The sequence below is a fragment of the Cupressus sempervirens genome, chromosome 3 (genome assembly GCF_028749045.1).
Source record: "Cupressus sempervirens isolate cs-2001-9-10 chromosome 3, ASM2874904v1, whole genome shotgun sequence".
NCBI classification, from domain to species: Eukaryota; Viridiplantae; Streptophyta; class Pinopsida; order Cupressales; family Cupressaceae; genus Cupressus; species Cupressus sempervirens.
In genome coordinates, this window is record NC_143120.1 from 737,185,544 (window position 1) to 737,212,217 (window position 26,674).

General features: G+C 33.1%; 1 protein-coding gene and 2 non-coding genes across 3 annotated transcripts; all 3 read left to right on the forward strand.

Annotated features, from left to right (window-relative positions):
- Positions 1–434: 434 nt before the first annotated feature.
- Positions 435–508, forward strand: TRNAP-UGG (transfer RNA proline (anticodon UGG)). Its single transcript has one exon. It is a non-coding gene; the product is annotated as a tRNA-Pro (tRNA).
- Positions 509–623: 115 nt separating this feature from the next.
- TRNAW-CCA (transfer RNA tryptophan (anticodon CCA)) lies at positions 624–697 on the forward strand. The gene has a single exon. It is a non-coding gene; the product is annotated as a tRNA-Trp (tRNA).
- A 13,274-nt stretch (positions 698–13,971) lies between these two features.
- On the forward strand, positions 13,972–15,564 carry LOC149568909 (uncharacterized). The gene has a single exon (XM_089821760.1). The coding sequence runs from the start codon at positions 14,207–14,209 to the stop codon at positions 15,344–15,346; it is 1,140 nt and encodes a 379-aa protein (XP_089677886.1). The 5' UTR covers positions 13,972–14,206; the 3' UTR covers positions 15,347–15,564.
- Positions 15,565–26,674: the final 11,110 nt, after the last annotated feature.

Genomic DNA, 26,674 nt, shown 5'->3' on the forward strand with positions numbered 1-26,674 from the left:
CTTTCAACCCATATAAATGATTATAATATTTCCCTAGGGGTCCTAGGACCCCTAATGACATATGTTGTAATGAAATATGTTGAAAAGGGTCATAGATTATCCTCTGACCTCTTTCGAACCATATAAACGATTATAATATGTCCCTAAGGGTCCTAGGAACCCTAGATACATATGTTGTAATGAAATGTGCCAAAAGGGGTCATAGGATATCCTATGACCCCTTTCGACCCATATAAACGATTATAATATGTCCCTAGGGGTCCTCGGACCCTTAGAGACATATATTGTAATGAAATGTGTTCAAAGGGGTCATAACTTATCTTATTACCCATTTCAAACCATATCAATGATTAAAATATGCCCCTAGGGGTCTTAGGACCCCTAGAGACATATGTTGTAATGAAAATATTGAATAAAAAATACTCACGATTAAAAGGGATGTAGCGCAGCTTGGTAGCGTGTTTGTTTTGGGTACAAAATGTCGCAGGTTCAAATCCTGTCATCCCTACCCTTTTTTATGCTAAATCTTCCATAAAAAAAGTAAAAAGTCGAGTGATAGTTATTTAATTCAATGAAACATCGAAATAATCTTTTCTTTCAAGAAAAAAAAAAAAGAAGAAAAAGCGCTCTTAGTTCAGTTCGGTAGAACGCAGGTCTCCAAAACCTGATGTCATAGGTTCAAATCCTACAGAGCGTGATCCTGTGTTTTTTTTTCTTTTTTCTGATCGATCTTCTTGTCACTTAGACTGAAAAAGCTAATGGAATCTGAGATCCACGTGCTAGTACGTGACGATCTACTATGCTAGCAGTTGCGGCAGTAAAATCTCTTTCACGTTCTAACATAGAACGCATGACATTGAAATAATCATCTCCTAGAGGAGCGTGCATAATGGCATGCACATTTTTGAAAGAACTAGCTACTCGTAGGGTTCCAATATGAGCAGGACTAGCATACATCCAATAGGCTAATTTCACTTTATCTCTATCTCAATTTGATCTGTATTCCAATTCTACACCGCAAAAATATCCCTTTAACTTTGGGAGAAGGAGTGCCTCCTCAAAGGAGGTCGCAGTGACCAGGCCCGGGCGACTGTTTACCAAAAACACAGGTCTCCGCAAAGTTGTAAGACGCTGTATGGGGGCTGACGCCTGCCCAGTGCCGGAAGGTTAAGGAAGTTGGTGACCTGATGACAGGGAAGCCAACGACCCTTTCAACCCACATAAATGATTATAATGTGTCCCTAGTGGTCCTATGACCCCTAGCGATATATGTTGTAATGAAATATTTTGAAAGGGGTCATAGGTTATCCTATGACCCCTTTCGACCCATATAAATAATTATAATATGTCTCTAGGGGTCCTAGGAACCCTAGAGACATATATTGTAATGAAACGTGTTGAAAGGGGTCATAGGTTATCCTATGACCCTTTTTGACCCATATAAACAATTATAATATGTCTCTAGGGGTCCTAGGAACCTTAGAGGCATATGTTGTAATGAAATGTATCGAAAGGAGTCACATGTTATCCTATGACCCCTTTCAACTCATATAAATGATCCTAATATGTCCCTAGGGGTCTTGGGAACCCTAGAGACATATGTTGCAATGAAACATGTTGAAAGGGGTCACAGGTTATCCTATGAACCCTTTTGACCCTTATAAACAATTATAATATGTCCCTAGGGGTCCTAAAACCCTTAGTGACATATGTTGTCATGAAATCTATCGAAAGGGGTCATAGGTTATCCTATGACCTCTTTCGACCCATATAAATGATTATAATATGTCCCTAGGGGTCCTAGGACTCATGAAGACATATGTTGTCATGAAATGTGTCGAAAGGGGTCATAGGTTATCCAATGACCGTTTTCAACCCATAAACACAATTGTAATATGTCCGTAGGGGTCCTAGGACCCCTGGAGAGGTGTTGTCATGAAATTGGTTGAAAGGTGTCATACGTCATCTTATGACCCCTTTCAACCGATATAAACAATTATAATATGTTTCTAGGGGTCCTAGGACCCCTAGAGACATATGTTGTAATGAAATGTGTCGAAAGGGGTCATACATTATCCTATGACCCCTTTCGACCCATATAAACAATTATAATATGTCCCTAGGGGTCCTAGGACCCCTAAAGACATGTGTCTAAAGGGGTCATAGGTTATCCTATGACCCCTTTCGACCCATATAAATAATTATAATATGTCCCTAGGGGTCATAAGACCCCTAAAGACATATGTTGTAATGAAACATGTTGAAAGTGGTCATAGGTTATCCTATGACATCTTTCGACCCATATAAACACTTATAATATGTCTCTAGGGGTCCTAGGACCCCTAGAGAAATATGTTGTAATGAAATGTGTCGAAGGGGTCATAGGTTATCTTATGACCCCTTTCAACCCATATAAATGATTATAATATGTCTCTAGGGGTCCTGGGACCCCTAGAGACATACATTTTAATGAAATGTGTTGAAAAGGGTCATAAGTTATCCTATGACCCCTTTCGACCCATATGAATGATTCTAATATGTCCCTAGGGGTCCTGGGACCCCTAGAAACATATGTTGTCATGAAATGTGTCGAAAGGGGTCATAGGTTATCCTATGACTCCTTTCCACCCATATAAACAATTATAATATGTCCCTAGGGGTCCTAGGACCCCTAGAGACATATGTTGTCATGAAATGTGTCGAAAGGGGTCGTAGGCTATGCTATGACCATTTTTGACCCATATAAAAAATTATGATATGTCCCTAGGGGTCCTAGGGGTCCTAGGACCCCTAGAGACATATGTTGTCATGAAATGTGTCAAAAGGGGTTGTAGGTTATGCTATGATCATTTTTGACCCATATAAACAATTATGATATGTCCCTAGGGGTCTTAGGACCACAGGGACATATGTTGTAATGAAATGTGTCAAAAGGGGTCATAGGTCATCCTATGGCCCCTTTCTACCCATGTAAATGATTATAATATGTCCCTAGGGGTCTTAGGATCCTTAGAGACATATGTTGTAATGAAATGTGTCAAAAGGGGTCCTAGGTTAACCTATGACCCCTTTCAACCCATATAGACAATTATAATATATCCCTAGGGGTCTTAGGACTGCTAGAGGCATGTTGTAATGAAATGTGTTGAAAGGTTTCATAGGTTATCCTATGACCCCTTTCGACCTATATAAATAATTATAATATGTCCCTACGGGTCCTAGGACCCCTGGAGACATATGTTGTAATCAAATGTGTTGAAAGGGGTCATAGGTTATCGTATGATCTTTTTCAATCCATATAAATAATTATAATATGTCCCTAGGGGTCCTACGACCCCTAGAGACATATGTTGTAATGAAATGTGTTGAAAGTTGTCATAGGTCATCCTATGGCCCCTTTTGACCCATATAAATGATTACCCCTAGAGACATATGTTGTAATGAAATGTGTAGAAAGGGGTCATAGTTTATCCTATGACCCCCTTTGTTCCATATAAATAATTATAATATGTCCATAGGGGTCCTAGGACCCCTAGTGACATATGTCGTAATGAAATGTGTCGAAAGGGGCCATTTGTTATCCCATAACCCCTTTCAACCCATATAAATGATTATAATATGTTCCTTGGAGTACTAGGACCCCTAGGGACATATGTTGTCATGAAACGTGTCAAAAGGGGTCATAAGGTTATCCTATGACTCCTTTCGACCTATATAAATGATTATAATATGTCCCTAGGGGTCCTAGGACCCTTAGAGACATATGTTGTAATGAAATGTGTTGAAAAGGGTCATAGGTTGTCCTATGACCCCTTTTGACTCATGTAAACGATTATAATATGTCCTTTGGTGTCCTAGGGTCTCCAGAGACATATTTTGTAATGAAATGTGTCGAAAGGGGTCATAGGTTATACCATGACTCCTTTTGACCCATATAAATGATTATATTATGTCTCTATGGGTCTTAAGACCTCAAAAGGCATATGTTGTCATGAGATATGTCGAAAGGGGCCATAGGGTAATGTATGAACCCTTTTGACTCATTTGAATACATGATATATTTGTGTAAGAATTTGGTATAGCTCTGATACCATGTAAGAATTTTCCTAAGACAATAATTCAACGCCAAGATCAAGAAGCTCAGTAGATAGGACAAGAGAGACAAATGATGATAAAATGAGAATGGTTATCAGATGATTGGATTAATCAGATAATTGGATATCAGATGTTTGGATAAATACATTATAGAAGCGCCTTCTATATAAAGGCAACTGATATGACTAGTAGTCAGAAAAGAGTTAAGCACACCAACTAAGAACATGTCCACAAGGAGTGAATAATCCTCCATTGTGCATAAATCTACGTGCAACAATGAGAGGATAAGAATGCAATGGTGTATCTCATAAAGAGATGTAGTAGATAATGTTCATGTGCTCGATTGGAGTACAAACTACTTTGTTGTCTACATGACAACTCATGTGAATATGCAAACTCCTAGGTGCCTACATGACAACTAATATGCTAATGCATTAACCTAAGTAAACTTAAGTAAAGTGTAAATAGTAAATACTTATTTACACCAACAATTTTCCTAGTGGTCCTACGACCCTTAAGAACATATGTTATCATTTAATGGGTCAAAATAACCTATGACCCCTTTCAACCCATTTAAACACATGATTTATGTCTCTAGGGTCCTAAGACCCATAAGAACATATATTGTCATTAATGTATTGAAAGGGGTCATGGGGTACTCTATGACCCCTTTCAACTCATTTGAACACATGATATATTTTGCTAAGGATTCTAGGACCTCTATCAACATATGTTATCATTTAATAGGTCAAAAGGGGTCATAGGGAACCCTATGACCCCTATGACCCCTTTTGGCCCATTCAAACACATGATGTATGTTCCTAGGGGACCTAGGACCCCTAGGGACATACATGATGTGTTATAATGTGTAAAAAGGGGTCATAGGACATGCCATGACACATTTCAACCTATTACATGAAAAAATACATTTATAGGGTTTGTAGGACCCCTAGGGACATACATGTTGTGTTCTAATAGGTTGAATTGGGTTAAATGATATCCTATGACCCCTTTCAACCCTTTACATGACAAAATATGTTTTTGTGGGTCCAAAGACCTCTAGGGACAAGCATGTTGTGTTGAAATGGGTTGAAAGTGGTCATAGGATAACTTATGACTCATTTCAATCAAATACATGACAACTTATGTTCCTAGGGATCCTAGGGCCCCTACAAACATATATGTTGTATTCCAATGGATAGAAAGGGGTAATAGGATATCCTATGACCCCTAGGGACATACCTCTTATATTCTAATGGGTAGAAAGGGGTCATAGGGCATTCTATGACCCCTTTTGACACATTACATGAGAACATGTGTTGCTAAGAGTCCTAGACCCTTATCATCACGTGTGTTTTGCTCCAATGGGTTAAATTTTGACCCATTATATGATAACATATGTTCCTAGGGGTCCTAATACCCCAGGGACATCCATGTTGTGTTACAATGGGTCAAAAGAGGTCATCAGATACCCTATGACCCCTTTCGGCCCATTACATGACAACATATGTTCCTAGGGGTCATAGGACCCCTAGGAACATATGTTGTCATGTAATGGGTTGAAAGGTTCATAGGATACTCTATGAACCCTTTCGACCCATTGGAACATAACACATATGTCTATAAGGGTCTCAGGACCCCTAGGAACATATGTTATTATGTATTAGGTTGAAAGAGGCCATAGGATACTCCATAACCCCTTTCTACCCATTGAAACACAAGATAAATATCCCTAGGCATCCTTTGACCCTTAAGAAGATATGTTGTTGTATACTAGGTCAAAATGGGTCATAAGGTATCCCATGACCCATTTGGACTCATTGGAACACATGTACATGTCCCTAGTGAGACCCATAGGAACATATATCATCATATAGTTTATTAACTTAGGTTACTAATATATATAATATATAATAATAGCATATATGATATATAATTAGGGTATCCCATGACCCATTTGGACTCATTGGAACACATGTATGTCCTAGGGGGGCCCCTAGGAACATACATCATCATATAGTTTATTAACTTAGGTTAGTAATATATAATATATAATAATAATATATATGATATATAATTATATAATAATATATAATAAGTAATAACTACATATAAAATAATTATATAATAAACAATATTTTTATATATAATAAGTAATAACTATATATAAAATAATTATTTAATACTATATAATAAATTTTAGTAACTATATATAATAATTGGTCCCCCCCCCCCCAATTATGCTATAACTATATTATACTAGGACTTGATATAACTTACAAATTAGTCCCCACTCTGAGTTTAGTAAATAAAAATCAATATTTATCTTAAAAATTTGTCCCCACTCCCTTTACATTTGAATTTGGTGTCATAATTTGGGAACATAAATCAGGTACCCGTTCTCAAATTGGATACTCATTCCCAAATCAGATACCCGTTCTCAAATCGGATAACCAATTAGGCAAGGTATTACATTTTTGGTTTGGTACCAAAATGGGTGGGAAAAAAGTCAAAGAGCATTTTGAAATGCTTTTGGGCATTTCAAAACTACATGTTTTTCACATCGCCGCTTTTTGGCACACCATGATTCTGCACATACCCTAAAATAATTTAATACAATAATATGAAAAAATTTACTTGCAAATTTTCTAAGTGATCTTTAATCAATTTTATTGTATTTATTAATAAGACAAGTAATGACAAAAATTTAATAAATAAAATTCAGTTGACAAACAATGCACATTTAATGCTACTAACTATAAATAAATAAATCACACATCTAATAATTTTGGGCAAGCTCATATGACTTCAAATGCTTCAAGACAATTCACGCCAGTTAATGGGGATGGTGGTAAGAAGAACAATATTTAAGCCAATAGGATTATTGTGGGAGTTCTGCTCCCAAATTTGACAGAAATGTTGTACGACTTCTAGGTTTTATGATTTTCCATAATGTGAAAAAAACTCATTTAAAAAAATTTAAGATTCCTTTAGCATTGTCAATCTTATGAGTTTCTAGTTTTTTTTATTCTGCATAAGTTTTTATTTTTTCCTCTATTTAACTTATATGATTTACTAATTAACCTATGTTTCTCTCCCATTTCTGACATTGTGAAGGCTCTATTAGATTTTTTTTCTTTCACCAATTTTGCTATTTTCTCTTTTTGTGCATGCCCATTATTTTTGCTCATATATGTAGGAACTATAATGTCACAAGTTTATATACTGGTTTGAATTGCTTGTCAAGTTTAATGTAATAATAAATTTACATAGTGAGTGGTTACAAAATACATGGATATAGATTATAGAGAAGTTGAGGAAACAAAAGGTAATGGTAATACATGCAAGGCAACAAAGAAGTGTAAATGAAACTAAATCATATTAGTTTAAATTTTCCTCAATTTCATGCAATTCTAGGTTTGTTTCAATTTCATGCTCAAATCATTTTTGATAGGCTAGACTTGATTTTCAATTTTATCTATCTCTCTTCAAACGTCATGTGTTTGTAAATCTATGTTGTTTATGAAAAGATCTTGAAATTGCATTATTTTTATTATCGCATATGTTGATAATGATTCATGCTTTCTATAAATGTTAAAAATAATAATAATCAATTTATATGTAAATTTTTATTTTAGATTCATGATTAAACTACTTATTGCTCTGTCTCAAAATTAAAAATTTAAATAATCTTAAATTAGAATTTGAAATGAAAAAATAAAATAGAATACAAATTTTTGAAAAATAAAATAAAAAGATTGCATTTGTATCTAGATTTTTTTTTTTGATAAAAATATTGTTTATAGGAAAGATATAGAAAGAGTATTTTCATATCAATTACAATTTGAAATGATATGCATGCAAAAATATAAAATAGAATGGATATACTTACATTTTTAAAAAAATATAGAAAGTTTACATTAAGTCTAGATTTTTAGTTTTTTGGATTTAAATTTAGGTTGATACATTTTAGAAAATTGAAAATAGAATTTTATATAATTTTAAAATTTGAAATGATTTACATTCAATAAGAAAAATTAAAACATATGTTTTGCACATATTTATTTGTATTCTTTTATTTTTAGTAATTATTAAGATAAAAATAAAATTATTAAAAAAAAAGGGTAATTTAAACATCTTCAATAGATATAGAAATTTTTTCTTTGTACTATTTTAGTTTTAAATTTATAGTTTAATCATATCATTTATTTGTTTTTACATAAAAATGATTTAAAATTTAGAAAAATTTGTGATATATGTAGATTAATTTCTACCATCTACAATGCTCTTTATAGTAAAAATATAGAAATATTATTTTCATATTAATTACAATTTGAAATAATGCAAAAACATAAAATAAAGTAAAAATACTTCTCAAATTTTAAGAAAAAAATAGAAATTTTACATTGAAGTCTAGATTTTAGTTTTAAAGTTTTTAATTTATGTTGATTCATTTTGAAAAATTAGAAATTGAATTTTTTATAATTTTAAATTTAAAATGATATGGAAAGATGAAGAAAAATTAAAATATATATTATAAAATTTTTTTTAAAAACTTTATTTCTATTTTTTAATTTATTAACTATTAAGATAAAAATGAAATGATGCAATATATATATATATATATATATATATATATATATATATATATATATATATATATATATATATATATATATATATATATATATATATATATATATATATATATATATATATATATATATATATATATATATATATAGATTTTAGTTTTATGATTTAATTTTTTTTACATAAAAAAGATTTAAAATTAAGAAATATTTTTCATATATGTAAATTAATTTCTATCTTTTTTATTTTCATAATTATAACAATTGTTTATTCATTTAAAATTAATATTTTTATTGTAATGCTAGCATAATACATAATATAAGAATCTATTTACCTATATTATAATAATGTCATTATTTTCTTATAACTCTTACAACTATCCATTATGTAAATCCTAACTATAACCATAATCCAAGTCCTAACTATAATCATAATCTCAATTCTAACCTTAATCATTTTCCTAGACCCTTAACTCTAGGCTAAACCCTAATCTAAACTTTAATCATAGTGTAACTACAATATGACCTTAACTATGGCATAAACCTTAAACATAATGTGAATCCTAACTCAATTCAATTTTGTGCATAGATTAAAAATTGTATTCACCTATTAAAAATATAAATCCATCTATCTTAATAAATTAACCATTAACCTAACATTAAGCTATATTAAATCATAAGTAGAAATTGAACCCTTACCCTAAAAAAATTGAGTTTTCAATACCATCTAAAATCTTCTCCAATAAATTAAACTTTGAAACTAACTCTAATACTTACATAAAATCAAACTGAGTCTTAATCTATTTAAAATTTAAACAAGTTAACCATAATCCTACACCATATAATTAATTTTAAGAAAAATTTTGTACCATGGCCCAAATCTCAAATGATATTAAAAATTTAAGATATATTTGAATCGTAATCCTTACTCCAATCTTATCCAACTTGAAACCTAACCTCAAACTTAATTCTAACCCTAATTAAACATTATGTTAAATTAAAAATGTAATCTTATTATAATCCTAAAATTAACCATAATACTTCGTCTTTTCCTTTCAATCAGTTACACAAATCATTCCAATCGGCTAATTGTTGCACATATATAAATTTGGAAATGATTTGTAAAACTCAATTGTCTATAGTTATTTGGTATAAATCCAACTTTAACAATATTTGCCAGATACCTCCGTGCCTAGGCCAATATGGGAGCATTCGAACAGGGATTTTGACATCCATGGCAACATGAGAGAAAGAGGACTCTTCTCAGATGTTTTAGTTGCAACTACCCTTGTAAACCTATGCAAAATATGGAAACATAGAAAAGGGGTGTGAACTTTTGCTAGTCTGCCTCCAAGAATTTTTAGGTAGAGTTCAATTATTGCAAGCCCCTGAATTTTGAGACAAATGTCTCAAATATATGTCTCTTGATGGTAGTCTAGATTATCGGATACTAACAAATTTTTTGTGTTGAGGCTTTACAAACTTCTCACCAAATTCTAGCATCCTCCAAGGTTGTGGGAAATGGGGGTTTTGAAATGGGGAATATTGTTAGAGATAATTGCAGTTGTTTGGATATGTATAAAAAAAATAAAAAATTTAAGAAATTGGTTATGAATTTTTTAAAATAATTTAACAACTGTTTTTACATGCATCTATGTAAAAATCTCCTTCCTTTTAAAAATGTCATTATTTTGTCAAATAGATCATCTACCTCTATTATAAAATTTTGAAAAAAGGAAAGGCAACAAAGAAAGCTTGGGATTAACCATTGATCACTTTGGTTGCTAGTGTGGCCCCCTAAGTCCACTCCATTCATTATATCTCTTCACTGTTCTCATCCGCTATAAATTCGATTTCAATTTTAAACATTTTCAACCATTTTCTCATGTATGTATCTTTGTTGTCCCCTTACACATCAAATAGATTGTCAACACATTTTTTGGGCATACTCTAGGTCTCTATAAAAAATGGGAGCTTTAAAACAAGGTCTGCGTCCCTAATTTCAATTGGAGAAGGTTGTCAACATATTTGTTGCCAATACTCTAGATCTCTGTAAAAAATGAGAGCTTTAGAACAAGGTATATGTCCCTAATTTCTATTGGAGATATGTTGGTACACATGCGTGAGAACCTTATAATGAAGCATGCATTTAATTATAAAGAAATTATAATTAAATAAATTCTTGTGTTCAAAATACTTTTGTATAATGACTGGTAAACAAATAAAAAATAAATAAATGTTTCTATGCTTCTCCTTCTTTACCTCTACCTCTATCAACTTAATCCTCTCTTTCCCTCTTCTCCTTTCCATTTGTTCGTCTCTTTTTCCTATATCTACCCTCTCTCACTCAATTCTTATTGCAAACACAAGACTATTGATAACAATTCATACTTATGTCTTGTATTCAAAGGTTATGTTCGAATCATGTTTGGATCTATGTAAATAGATGGATATTTAAAGACATCATTCATCATTGAGCCCCTTGTTAGATAAATAATAAAGTTTAGTGACAGTTTAGTATTCATCATATTACACAAATGTATACCAAAAAGAAAAAGGAAAATTACATACCTCTTTGGTAGGCACCGACTACGATGCAACATATTTGCACCAGTTGAAATTCGTGTTCATCCATCTCACATACTTGTTGAATCATGCCATACCATCCTTTCTTTTTGTTGTCCCATCTATCATGTTAGTTTTCAACAAAGTTAATTTACACCCTATTCCAAAAGGTTAATAAATATATTTAAACAATGTTGAGGCTACAAGTGATGAAATATGATTTTTTAAAAAGTTTTAAAAAAGTGAAACGTTAATTTCACACTACAAATTAGTATTAATCTAGTCAAGTACAAACTTAAGACTTGGTGAAAAAATAAGTTTTTTAAAGTTTAATATGTGTCTATTTAGTGAATCTGGTAACTATAAAATTTATGTGGTGGTTTTTCCTATAAGATTTTTTTTCACAAAAATTAATTAAAATATTTTATGAGTTTCACTTATAATTATTTCATTGATCTAATTTAAAATTATAGATAAACAGAGAAATTAATTTGTATATTTATAATTTTGAAAGAATTTTATTAAATTAGAATATAGATAAATTATCAAATACATATTAACAAATTATCACATAAATAATAATTAGTTATTTTTTTCTTTTTAATATTATATTGTTATTGAATATAGAGAAAAAAATTATTAAACAATAAATTTTGAAAAATAAAAAATAATATTCAATTTTTTAAAGAAGTAACAAAATCTTGTTAAAACTAATAATAATATTTGTACTTCAAATATTATAAAATAATACTATTTTGTCTATTAATAGTATTTCCATTTTACTATCATCTATAGAAATTATAATAGATTAAGATTAAAAATTTAAAAATTTAATAGAAGTTCTAATGAAAATATATAATATAATTTAATGAGTTTTTTTATTAACATTTATAAATTAATAAATATTTTAAATATTTTTTTTTAATATACTTTTTTTAATTAAAAATAATTTTTGATTTATCAAATTAAAGTAAACATTAAAAAATAAAAAAATAAAAATAAAAACAAAAGCATTTAAGTAGGAAGATTAATCTAGTAGCCATGATAAGAATAAAAAATCTTACATACAAACATTAGAAAAATCAAAATTTAAAATTAAAATTCATTTGTTGAAGTAGAAAAAATTAATCACTACATAAGTAAAAGTTATTACTATATTATTAGCATACAACAAAAAATTAAAATATTTAAATAATAGATAAAATTATTGAATACATAATTTTAAATTTTAAATTTAATGACATACATACAAAATCAAACTATTTAAAATTATATAACAAAATTATGTAGTATATAACAAAATTAAATTAATTTTTAACGTACAATGTGTATTAAAATATATATAAAATCTTAATCTAAATTTTATTCTAGTTATCTCCTTGAAGTTTAATATATGCTTATTTAGTGAGTTTCACTAATTATTTTATTGATTTAATTAAAATATCTACAGATAAAGAGAGAAATTAATTTGACATTTATATTTTTGAAAGAGTTTTATTGATTTTAAATATTGACAAATTATTAAATACATGTTAACAAATTATCACATAAAAAAGATATGATTATATTTTTCAAGATTATTAAAATAGATATTGAATTATCATATAATAAATTGACTCCTCGCATTTCCCTACTGGACAAAGTGAATATTTTTTGAAATATTCTAAAATAAATAAATAATTATCGTATTTTTTCAAAATTTCAAAATTTTATGCTAATACTTCAAAATTTTAAAGTATGCAAAACAAAATGTAATTTGAAAATTCGAGGAAAAAATATATCATCTTGCAACAAAATGAAATACTTAAAATAAAATTTTGGATTAAAATTTGTATATTTTGCTCTAATTTTTTAAACAAATAGAAATATATAACTAACTATTATTTCTCTGATAATTTGTTAATATGTATTTGATAATTTATCTATATTCTAATTCACTAAAATTCTTTTCAAATTATCAATATACAAATTAGTTTCTTTTATCTATAATTTTTAATTAAATCAACGAAATAATTATAAGTGAAATATTTACTAATTTGCAGTGTGCAATTACCATTTCACTTTTTAAAAACTGAAAAAAAATTGTTAAATCAAATTTCGTCACGTGTTTTAAATATATTTATTAACCTTTTGGCAGAAAACTTGTAAATTACGGAACATGATAGATGGGACAACGAAAGGAAGGGATGGTATGTCATGATCCAAGGAGTGTGTGACATGGATGGACACAAATTTCAACCAGTGCAAATACAAAAATGTTGCACCCATTGCACAAACAAGTGCAATTACTAGTTTATTTCCTTTTCCTCTCTAGAAATGGAAAAGTGTCTAGAAACAAAACCAACTTAATAAAATTAATATCAGAATTTGAGAGGGTATTTTATTTTGATGTTAGGAAACAATTAAGACCACTTGAGTGCCTGCCTTGAAAAAGGAATCTCCTTTTTAAAAGAAGAGGGCACCATGTGATTGATGTACACTCCATCCAAATTAAAGCATTAAAGGTTTAGCAATGTATTTGACCATTTTTCTAATTTATGAATTAATTTAAAACTTATAGAGTAGCGGTTCTCTAACTTTTAAGCTAGTTAATAGATTATAAAAATGGTCAACTGGGTTGCATATTTTCCATATTTTCTTCTATTTAGCCGAGGGTCATTTTGGCTCCTCCAAACCGGAAATTCGGGGCTGGGGGTGGAATGATGAGAAGGAAAGGGGGGCGAGAAGAACGAGATGTTCTCGTACGTGGTCCATCTCGCTCTCTCCCCACTAATGTCAAGGGAATCTGCCATTTAAAAGTTGGACATGACAGGGAAGTGCTGTAGACTCAATTGGAACAGACAACTTTCTCCGTTACAAAACTATTAGAGCTAGCTTTGAGTAAGGCATTGCTGCGCCCGCTCGACTTATACACAGAAAGGTTTCGTCTGCATCTGCATCCATCCATCTGTGCCATGGCAGAAACTCGGCTTCAATTCGGAGCACAGAGCTCTGCTGATGTGAAGCTGTTCTTGACAGGCCCAGGTGACAAAAAGTACGGCAAAAATCCAGTTTATCTCCATTCTCAGATCCTCAAAAGATTGAAGGGTTTTGAAGGCAAGTTTTCCAACCGCTGGTCATCGGTAAATATAGCAGCCGAACTACGGGTAACTACATCTCATAGCTTTGATCACTATTTAAAATGCATTGAAATCATGTATGGCGAGCCTGTGGACTTCCCCAATATTGAGGAATGCCTGGGGATTCTCACAATTGCTTCTGAAATGTCCGGTGATGAGTGCATCAACAAATGCATGGACTATTTGGAAGCTGTTCGTTGGAGTGCTGAGGAGGAGCCCCAGATTCGGAAAGTGCTTTCTTCTGATGGACTGAAACTCAAAATTTCACCAGATTTGGCTGCCAGGCTTCATCAGGAGGACGAAGACGATGATGATATCAATTTTGTGGAGAAGAGTATCCAACAAATGGTGGGTCTTCTTAAAAGAAACAACTCCTCTTTATCAAAAAATCGAGAAATTGCGCAGAAAGATTTAACAAGTATGTTAGATAGAAATACATCTAGAGATGTGCTGGACGTATGCGAGCGTGTGCTTTTGCAAGAGTTTCAAGCATCCATAGATTCTCGTGAGGTTGAGGAGATAAGGTTACTTTTTAATCTTATTCAGCACTGTAATAGGGGAATACTCGAAGCTTCATTCAGAGCATTTTGTGAAGATGCAGAGTTTTTGAAATTTGTAAATACAAATTATTATTATATTTGTGAACTTTTGTTCGACATTATAATGTGGTTTATGAAGGCCACGACAGATGGAAAGATAATAATATCGAGAGCTTCTCGACTTTCTTTTCTCACGACATGGCTGCCCATCATGGTAAACATAGTCAAATATAATTCCTCAAGTAGACCAGATAACTTTGGGTTTCTGGATAGAGCAGTGCTTAGCGTGGTTGAGAGCCTTCCTCAAGTGGACCAGAAACGCATTTGCCTACTGTGGACGGAAGTTTACACATCGAAGTACATCGACATCGCTACGCCATTTACTCTGTCTCAGCATCTGAAACAAACTCATTCAAAATTTGCAGCAAAGAAGTAATGTACTGTGTTTTATTAAATCCTGAGTAACCTTTCCACTTTTACATTTGTTTTCCTTTTTAGATGTTTGGGCTGGGGTTTCAAGTCGTACCTGTTATGGGGTATTGTGTTACAGCTTTGACAGCAACTGGCCTGTTTCATATTCGTCTTTGGCCACACAAATGTAAGACTATAGCCAATTTTGGCGATTAACTATAAAGTAAAATTAAATTAAGAATATTATCTTAGGTAAGAGTGCTTTTTCATTTCAAGAAAAATGTTCTTTAGTCGTTTTGATGAATCCAATTATTGTCGTCTTGTATAGTTGAGCAAGATTTGGATCTCCGCAAGAGGTCTTATAGGTCTATGTGCAACTATCCTTCCAATTGATTATTTAACGCAGTTCAAGTATTTGCATTAAAGGTTTGGTAAACTTTAACACCTTTCCCCTGTAGGGTCATGTAAGGATAATACTCTTACTGTGATTGCATTAGTTCTGTGTTCTTTTTTCATAAAGGAAAAAAATGCTAGTAGGTTTCAGTGCTCCAGTTCGACCTTTTGCATCATACTTGAAATTAATTTGTTTACTACAATTGTCTTTGTTAACGCCTCTTGTGCAAGAGGATTCCTGGATTTTTTCTTTATTGCAACTTTGATTCTCATTCTGTTTCTTGATTTTGAGGTTAAGGCTCAAAATTCAAAGGCCAGCTCATATTTTTGAGAGTGCACAATTTTGTGCTTGGATGTGAATGTCTCCACTAAGGAGTGCACCCCACCCCTGTTGGCAAAGATTGCTGAAACACTTAATTAAAGGTGGAATCAGCCTTGCCCTGTAAATGGTAAATGGGAAATAGTTCAACAATTGTGCACAATTGGTGACGGGTCATTCCTACCCAGTTGGGCATCAACAGAAAGTCGTGCTATTTTCAGTGATGTGATTTTATTTTTTGTTTTTTGTTTTTGTTTGTTTTTTTTCTTTTCGTGGAGGTCATCCACAAACAAGTTTTAGAGCCCATGCGTGCCTGAAACCTATTCAGCTAAGAGCCAACGACTAATGGGCCTGGAACCTATTCGGCTAAGAGCCAACGACTAAGGAGCATCCACACTGCCAAATTCGCTTGGGGCATGAGTCCAGCCTCATCCTTTATGATGTCTTCGAGCCTTGCACTCAGCGAGACTTGATCCCTAGTGGGTTCTTTGTGAGCCATACAACTCCACTAGTAGACCAAGGGCCCATTGACAGTGATATGATTTTAGAGAAAAGCTTTTCCAATAAAACTATTTCCTTCTGCCACCAGCTATGCCAGCATTGAATTGACATTGGGGTTTACGTGTGGCATATGTTCATCTTCTGCTGCTTTATTTTACTATTCTTTAGGTTTTGCATTTCCAAATCCTTTTGACAGTCATCTCATTTTTTTTTCCTCTGAGACTTTATCTTCAATGATGGAAATTTTTGATATCTTATCACTATGAAGAATTGTCTCTCATCTAATCAAATAGCTTTCAGAGTGAAAATAGTTATGTACATAGAATGCATGATAATATTCTTTAAAAAACTCTAACACCCAATAACATAAGCTTCTTGAATTATAAAAGAAATACATTTCAGAACAAGAAATATGTGGACAATACCTACTCAATCCCAATATTTGATTAGTCTGTTGTAGTATTCATAAGGTCGGACCTCAATATTCAACATACTATGGAAGGAGTTCTGAAAATTTCTCCCAATATTAAAGCCGCCCCAACAATAATATCCTAAGATCTGACCTGATCATATGAAATGACAAGCTTCCTTACATATAACTACTAATCCAATAACAGTGAGGATAGGATGAACTCTTAATGCACATCTTACAGATTTAACAAAACTGGTTACAATTATATTTTTGTTGGCAACGCACCAAACTGAACCAATTAAGCTATCCAAGCCTTGCACAGGTTAGCTACTCAATAAACCATACACCGCACATTGCTAGTCAGTATATAATATGCCAGTCCCCTTGCATATTTCGTCCTTCATTCTTCAAGACATGAACCACTACATTATCATGGTTACTAAAGGAAACTCAAACCAACCAGGACCATGCAATCGGCATTATGACGCTTTCACGTGCGATCTTAAGCACCATCGTATTTACTTTATTGGTCCTATCTGTGTCTTTGGTTGTTGCTCATTTTAACAGTTTGGGAAATTTTGCTTCCTTGTGTTTATTTTTTCCCTACAAAAGCTTTCTGAACTTCATTTCACGCAAATACTGATGATTTCAAAGTTTGTTCCAACGATCTCAAATAATAATATTCAAACAATCCAAATGATGATGTTTAAACCATCCATAAATACGATAGAAGCTATGGTGTATGGTACTTCGATTGACAGTGGATGGTGGGCTTCTGGCAAGGTTAGTACGGGAGGTAATGGTACTTCGATTGAGACCCCACACATGACTGACAGGAACCGCAGTAGATGTCGTCAATGAGAAACGGAACGGGTTTGGAAAGGCACTCACGAGCTGGGTGCAAATATTCGGCTATTTAGCCAGTGCCGGATATTAAAGTGCAAAGATTCCATCCGCCATCATGTGAGATTGGAAGAAACAACTGAGGGAACAAAATGCTATCATGTGAAGTCAAATGAGCATTAATGAGATGTTTTGGTATATGGTCTATAACTCTCTCTCCATTAAAGCCAAGGGAATCAACTTTTTAAAGGTTGTGGACATGATAAGGGAATTGAGTCGGCAATGTGGACAAGACAATTTTCTATATTTAATAACTAATTTAAAATTTCAATTGCTGTTCTGATGTCCAACAAAACAACTGTTCTGGTAGAAAATCTTTACGAACGCGGCTATCTTTTGTTGACTAAATTTCAATTTTTTTTGTTTAAATTTTTACTATTTGATCTTTATGATCAGTATATTTTGTGATCGAAAATAACAAAAAGTTTGAAAAACAAATTACTGTGATTTTGTAAATCTGAATAAACAACATATTTGACTTTATTTTGCCATTGATACATTTTGTTTAGAGATTAGCCAATTCCAATCTTTATCATGTGAAATCAAGTCAGCATTAAAGAGCAAAACATGGAATTGATTTGATGTGCACTCGATAGGACTGAATTTCAGCATGAAAGAATTTGAGATTTGCAAGACTGTAACATTCAACCAGGTTAGAGTTGGTCATTTGCTTCCATTTGTGCCATGGTAGAAGCCATGCCACGATTCGGAACTCAGACTGCTGATGTAAAATTGTTCTTGACTAGTCCAAATGAGAAGAAATACAAAAAAAGTTCCAGTTCATCTCCACTCTCAGATCCTCGAAAGATTGAAGGGTTTCGTCACAATATTTGTTGCTTGTGGAACTGAATTTTGCGACACATCTGGGGGTTTCGTGGACCCTTGATTTTCTAGATTAGAGAAGGTTAATGTACAATGAGTTGGAATCTATGGCATTTCTATTCTAACAGTTGGCGTTTTATTTGTAACAATTTGCAGCTTGAAAGGTACGGATTATTTCCCCTATTTCTACTTTTGATTTCGCAAACAAGTGTATAATTTGCTTGTGTTTGGAGTGTGAAAAGTATATGTATATTGTTTTCTTCACGGTCCTGTAAATAATATGCCAAGCCTTGTTCTATATTTGTTAAATAGACTTGTTATATATACTAACACTTGCACCAGATGGAGGTGCAAGGGGTACCTCGATAGGTGTTTGATTTGAAAGAATAATTAAAGCTTTACATAATAAAACTAAAAGTGTATGTTAACAAACATGTACAATTGTAGAAAGTAGTCTCTTACATAGTAGTATCAAATACTCCAAACATCTAGAAGGTGAAATGTTATAATTCATAAACAATGGTAATTTTGATGAATTGAAGAAAGGAAATAATTTAAAGTGGAGTACTTAAAAAGTGGGTGTAAAAGTTGTTTAACACACCCACAACTATTGCATTTAATTTAAAAACTAGTGCAAGCAAAAACCTAGGTCATTATGTATTGAGAAACGTAAAGAAGCTCATTTAGGGATTATCCAAAATTAGATTTGTAGGTGTATAAAGGTTGCATAGAGAAATTAGTTCTGGAGTTGTTTGTAATGAGAGAGAGTGAAAGCTCTGCAACAAAAAAAGAATGGTTAACAAATGTTGTATAAATCTAGTGGTTGTATCTGCCATTGATAGGTCGAGCTTTTGGTGCAATGACAACTCTAGCTTATAACAAGTCATATCAGAGCTTGGTCACAGGTTCAAATCTCCTTAGGTAATGTTGAAGGGGGGGATTGGCAAATGTTACCCTTTCAGATTCATGATGTGGCTTAGTTGCCTCTTATGTTCTATAAGAAAGTGTTTGTATGAGACAATGATAGGGCAATCTTTTGGTTCAGTGACAACCCTATCTTGTAACAACATGTGGTGCCAAAATTCCCTAATTACAATGACTTGCAGCAACTAACTACACTAGTTGTCTTCTTCTTATTTTATTCTATAAGTTTTTAAATTTGGCCTAGTTATAGTCCAATTAGTATAGATTGAAACAAGCTTGAAAAATGTTCTTATGATCCATAAGCCTGCACATTGAAATCGTAGAAGTCTTTTTTGAAAAGGGTATGTGAATCAAGATTAAATGCTTACAAATGACTTATTGTTAAATTACAAAATATTGGGTATAAATAATGATGCACAAAGGAACCAATAAATGCAAAGTAATGAAAGAGCAAGATGAGTCATATACAATGTTAAATGGTTCTCTCATATCTCTATGGAATCAACAACTTTGTTCCCAAAGCTTAGCAAATTTCACTATACCAGTCTTATATTTTGATTGTATCATCAATGTAATGAGTATTATCTTTCTTTGATACTTTTTGAGTGAAATCTTTCAATTGCCAAGGGTCATAAATGAAATAAATGAAGAAACATATTAGGTTGCAGTAAAACAAAGGGTCATGATCATGTACTTGATTTTTACCCTTTGAGATTCAACATTGAAAACTTAGGCTACAAATGGAAACCATTTATATTTCTCATGTCAAAGTTAAATTTTAATCAATAATTTATTTATTAAACATCATTCTTACATTTTCTATGCTTTAGATTTCCCACTAAATGACAAAATTCTCCCACCATTGTAACACCTTAATAATAGTGTAAAATTGCCAAATAAAATTCAATATTTATAATTAACTTCAATTATTTTGAATGCAACTGAGAAAATCATTTATTATGGGAGTAATTATTAAAATTACATCAATAATGAACACATGAATATTTTTATAAAGGAAATATTTGAACAGCTTAAACATCACACACTAAAGCTAAAAGTGTTGAATAGTTAAAGTTGACTTATTTTTCCAAACTTAATTTCCTCCTCACTATGTGATATTTAAGGGTGGCGGGAAATATTGCCTGAATGTATTCCAAAGACATCCCTAAATTGTCTGAGGGCTACGATATGAAACTCCAGGAAGAGATCCATGTTTAGTTTCCCTTAGAATTGTATTACAGGAATTGGGGAAAGCGATCCTCGATTTTGGACTAGTACATATTTGAAACACAAGATGAAACACATTGCCCAAGGTCTGTTTGCATAACATTCAAAGAAGATAAATGGCAAAACATAGCAAAATAACTATGTATTTTAAAAATTATACGTGATGATGAAATAGTTGTGTGATAGCATTTAAAGACAGGACTATAAAATGATAATAGCTACCATACTAGCAAATGAGAGTAAGGGTTTTGACATTTGTATATGGATTCGCTCACATTTACTATTTTCCAAAAGATATTTGAATCTCTTTCTCATCACTCACCCATTTCTTCGTTAATGCATGATGTTGAAGGTAAAATGATGCAGATGCTTATATCGATCTTATGAAGTTGAATTTAAAATATGGTGCTTAGGCTATTGCTTTGACATCTTTGCTTTACCGGTTGTACTTCATGTGGCTCTTGACGAGCTGGCCTGCGGCAAAAGCAGACATAAGAGACAACTCACCTGCCATTACTGCACCTGCCACAATTCTTGTCAAGTTCTATGCATTTGCACCAGGGTGTGCCACATTTGCTCCTCTGACTCCGAGCATGTTTAGACATGCTGCTTGTGAAGCCAGTTGGGTCCCACTGCCCACCGTCCCCACTTCTATACATGGAATGCTCACTGATATGTGCAAGTCTTCACCCCCATCTACCCCCTCCATCATAGTAAGACAGTGTGAGCTCTCCACATTCTAGGCTAGATCTTGTCCCTTTGCGATGAACACAGCCGAAACAATGTTGGCAGCGTGAGCATTAAATCCTCCCCGAGCAAGATTGCTTGCATCTTTCCAAGCATTCAGTTTTGATCCCAGACCTATCTTCATTCTCGGTATCAGAGTATTGTAGTGCGTTTCGAAACTCTCCCACACAGGCATTGCTCCATTTGAAATTGGGACAAAATTTCCTGATTTCTCAAGGTGTGCAAATGATACATTGAGTCTGCTTGTGCTGCTACTCCAGATTTGTTTGTTCTCCTCCAAGAAGACCAGATTTCCTTATTATCAACAGAGATTACTGAGGCGTTTATTTTTCCCTCTAATTGATATTTTATAAAGAGCATTCTGTCTTGGGTACAATTCAAATTTAAAAAGGTGTAATAAATCACCCTAATATGGAGATTGAAGCACATTACTATTTGTATCAAAAGTTCTAAAAAGATATAATAAAAATCAATATTGCTAGTGTATGCTTATTGCATCTCTGTAATCCTAGCCAAGAAAAGAGTCGAGTGAAGCGAAGAATAAAAAGCAAAATACGAGAAGTAGATTTTCCATACAGTAGGGGGCACAGCCGCAACCACCTTGAGGGGAATGTTAAGGCCGATGTTGAGCTGCCTCTGAGAAGAAGGTGGACGAAATGGATGTTCTGCATTATTTGCAAAGGGAGCAAAGCTAGACATTGCAAGAATTCACACAGACAAGGGTCTCTGCCCGCCAGGATGATTGTCTCGATAGTCCTTGTCCCACCACAACACCTACGACTACACAAATTGATTCAAGCAGCCAATCACACAAATAAATTTAATTAGTATTATTACGCTGGAGGGTATGTGCAGGATCATGGTGTGCCAAAAAGTGGCGATGTGAAAAAAAAGAGTTTGAAGACGCCTAAAAGCACTTCAAAATCCGCTCTGACTTTTTTTCAGCTATCCAGGAACCAAACCTGGAAGGTAAGGCCGGCCTTATCGGATATCCGATATAATATTGGATATCCGATTTGACATCGGATATCCGACATGGAAACTATTATTATTATTTAATATTATTATAATAATTATTATTATTATCATATAATAGTATGATATATTATTTAATATTAATATTTACTACATGATATTATTATTATTTAATATAATATTATTATTAAATAATAATAAGATATAATATTATTATTATATTAAATAATAATAATATCATTTTAAATAATAATAATAATATTAAATAATATATCATACTATTATATTATAATAATAATATTATTATAATAATTATTATACTATAATATAATAATATTATTATTATTATATTATAATCGTATAATATTATTATATAATAGAATATTTTATATTATAATATATAGTAAATTAATATAATATATATAAAATATAATAAAAATATATATATAATGTAACATAATGTAATATATATTATATGTTATATGTTTTTGGGACATATCGGATATCCGATTCCTATTGCATTGGATAAATAAAATCACAAACCCGCGAGCCCTCATTTTATGCGAATTTGGGGCCAGTATTACCACTATGGATCGGATATCGGATACGAGATCGGATATCAGATATTTGGGTTTTTTTTTTTTCCCCCCAACTCAATTTTAACCTAAATTTAATAGATTTTAGGATAATTTTTTTTGTTATAGTTGAATGTACGGTTTTTTTGACAAAAATGGTTAAAATTTAGATTTTTTTAAATATATATTACGTTTTGCAATTCAATAGGAATGGCTGATCAAAATGATGACACTAAGGCAGGGAATAATATTCCTCGTAACCCACCACCAAACGATCCAGTATCCCCACAAAACCATCCACCAAATGATCCTCTACCTCCTCAAAACCCTCCTTGAATCAAGGATTTGATAAATGAAAATCTCACCGAGTTGAGAGGTTTGCATAGAACATATAATAATGTACCTGCACTGGCTCCTATGTTATCCACATTAAACACCATAGTGGATAACATTGAAACCCTTGCGAACCAACAAAATGCCGCTCTTCGTTGGCATGATGAAATGCACCATATGTTTGATGATGGTTTGGATTATGATGAGGTCGCGACCCTCAACATAACCAAAGACAATTTGGCTAGCCTTTTTGCTAACCCAAAAATGGGTATACCAGTTGACCCAAAAAAAATCAAACTATCGATTAAATGGTGCACAAATGATGCCATACATGTGAATTTTTGGGATCATTGGTGGATGGTCTTTGATATCCCTCCACATGGCAATTTAGACATACCATTTTATTTCCTTAGAAAATTATATGCAGAATTTGTGTTGAAACTTAAAGTGAACTATTGGAGCATGAAGCCCAACATGGGCTTAGGACTAGGAGCTCCTTAGGATAGACCTTCTTCCCAGTGGAAGAAACTTGGCACTTTTGTCCCCCTCTGATATCTCCCCCCCTCCTCGAGTGCAGCATCCAGATTTTATGGCAGAGGCTAGCTCTCAGACCATCAGAGCCATTCATAGGCTGAGTAGCCTAATGATATCTCAGGCTAGGTCAGTCTTGCCTCCTCGTGTTGATGATGTTGGTGCCAGTTCATCATCGGCTAGCTCATCACACGTTTGTGTGTCTCACACTTGCATTACATGCAAGAATATTTTCTTGGGTCCCATAGGTGATCTTCCTGAGTATCATTTTGTATTAGACGAGGATACACCAGACGCACATGCAGAGGCTACAAACCTTGATGCGAGAGAGGAGGGGAATGCAGAGGCATGGACTCCTTCGGTGTCGGTACGTGTATACATTTTTTTGTTATGACATATGCGATTTAAAGTTAATTTTTATAATAGAGTAATTTTTAATTTTTAAGCCATACTGACTTTTACATGTATGTGATCTTCATTCATGTTTAGTTGATGACCGAGGAGGAGCTCAGACAGATAGACGATGCTACACTCTCGTCCATTTCATTTGGCCTTGAGACATCTACGGTACATTATGTTGTGTTTGCATTTTTTTTCTATTTGATATTGTAGCATATATGGTTGCTAATCTTTCTTTTATCTTGCAGATACCACCTGTGCCACGGGGACAAAGTGCGGGGGGTGAGCCAGCATGCACTGACAAAGGAAAGGTAATTAGATGTTTTCTAATTGATTAAATATCGATGCATTCTTGTAAAATGTTTGTGGTAATCTCATTTAATTACATTCTTTATTGTATATAGGGTGTGGCTACTGGTGATGAGCCTGTACAGATTCGGCATCCTAGATCATCAAGGATTTCCATTCGCACAGAGAGCCCCATTGTATGTATAAGTACCATTTATTTTTTATTTTTTTATTGATGCAAAGGAAAGTATGATTGTTGTTCCGTACAATTTCTGTGATTTCTTCGTACCAATAATGATTCATGTCTTGCATATGTTCATTACAACTTAAATAGGCTTATATGCACCTGTCCAACCGACCAAGTTGGTTACAAAGGTTTATTTAATCAAACAAATACCAAATTACTACTTTCCCTCCAAAACTAATATGACCATTTGAATTTGAAATTCAAATTTCAAACTATAGTTTTTATGCATTCCCTAACTTTCTAAACTATTTCATTGACTCAAAATTGGTCATATGGATTTATTAAATGCAACTAAGTATGAAACTATCCTAAGACTACCCCATATGGCTCGTTTGGCCATTTTACATCATGTTGCCCTTAGGTCCTTACTAGGACTTTTATGACTTTTGTCTTTCAAAGTACATTTTTTATTACATAATTCCATTATTGGTTTTAATATATCCCAATTAACAATCAATGATGTCTTTGATCCTCTATCTTCATCTAGTACCAAGGCTCTCTTAGATGATTTAATAGGTGCCCCTGCACCAAACACCCCACCTTCAAAGCAACTCTTGTCCCAAGAGTTAAGGGGTACTATCTTCTTTCCTCCCATCCTTCTAGAGGGATGTTTGCAACTTTGCACCTACAATGTATTACCCTGCACACCTGCATACAAGAAACAAAAAGCATTGGATCCTTGTTACCAGTCATGGTAACCTTACTACCTGGTAATTGTGAACAGTCATGTTTTATCCTTGACAAAGGTTGAATAATTTGTTGTCTGAGGTCATGCTGACCCTGTCTCTTATCCTCCATGGATATGTTCACTTCTTTGTTCACTCTCATCACCAAAGGACACCATACTATTCCTATCATCACTCCTTTTGCTGTCACTGTCTGCTTGTAAGCATAATTCTGAGTTTTGTCTTGAACAATCTCATCCTTCATAACCAAAAGAGATGGCTTCAGTGGCAGATCTGTCATATCATGTTTACTCTCCCTCTGCTCCTGCAAGTCCACAAACTCTTTCTTGCCAAAACAAATAACTCTTTCCTCATCATGGCTAGTGAAAGGATTTAGCTTAAACTTCACACCATCTTTGTGTACTATATAAACATTTGATGGGCCAAAATTAATAGTGTTCCTTGAGGCTTGCCAAGGCCTTCCAAGGATTACATGGCAGCATGTCATTAGAATAACATCACATATAACTCGATCTTTATATTCTCCTATAGAGAAATCCACTATTGCTTGCTCCCTTACAACAATATTTTGTGCATCACTGACCGAAGATGCCCTATATGGTCTATCAATAGGATACTTCTTCAATCCTAGTTTATTTACCATTTCATAAGACACTAAATCATCAAAGGAACCAGAGTCTATTATCATCTTACAAATCTTACCATGGCTCATGCAATTTGTCCTGAAAATGGATGGTCTGGTCTCCTTTTGTTGTTGCATTTGTGGTCCTCTTCTCACCATCAAAGATTCTCCTTCAAGTTCAGGGTCTCCATTATCGTACTTCTTTTCTTCCTCCTCTCCTTGGGTCAAGGTGACTCTCCTCTCCTCCTTCTTGAAATCCACACCTTTCTCAGGGCACTTGTAGGATTGATTGCCTACTCCTCCACATGTGAAGCATTTACCTGTGAAAACACTATTACCTCTTCCACTTCCAAATCTTCCTCCCCTAAAACTTCCTCTTGTCTCAAATGTAATCTCTTTTCCTTTATCTTTGTCTTGATTGTTTGAAGCATCAAACTGACTTCTTACAC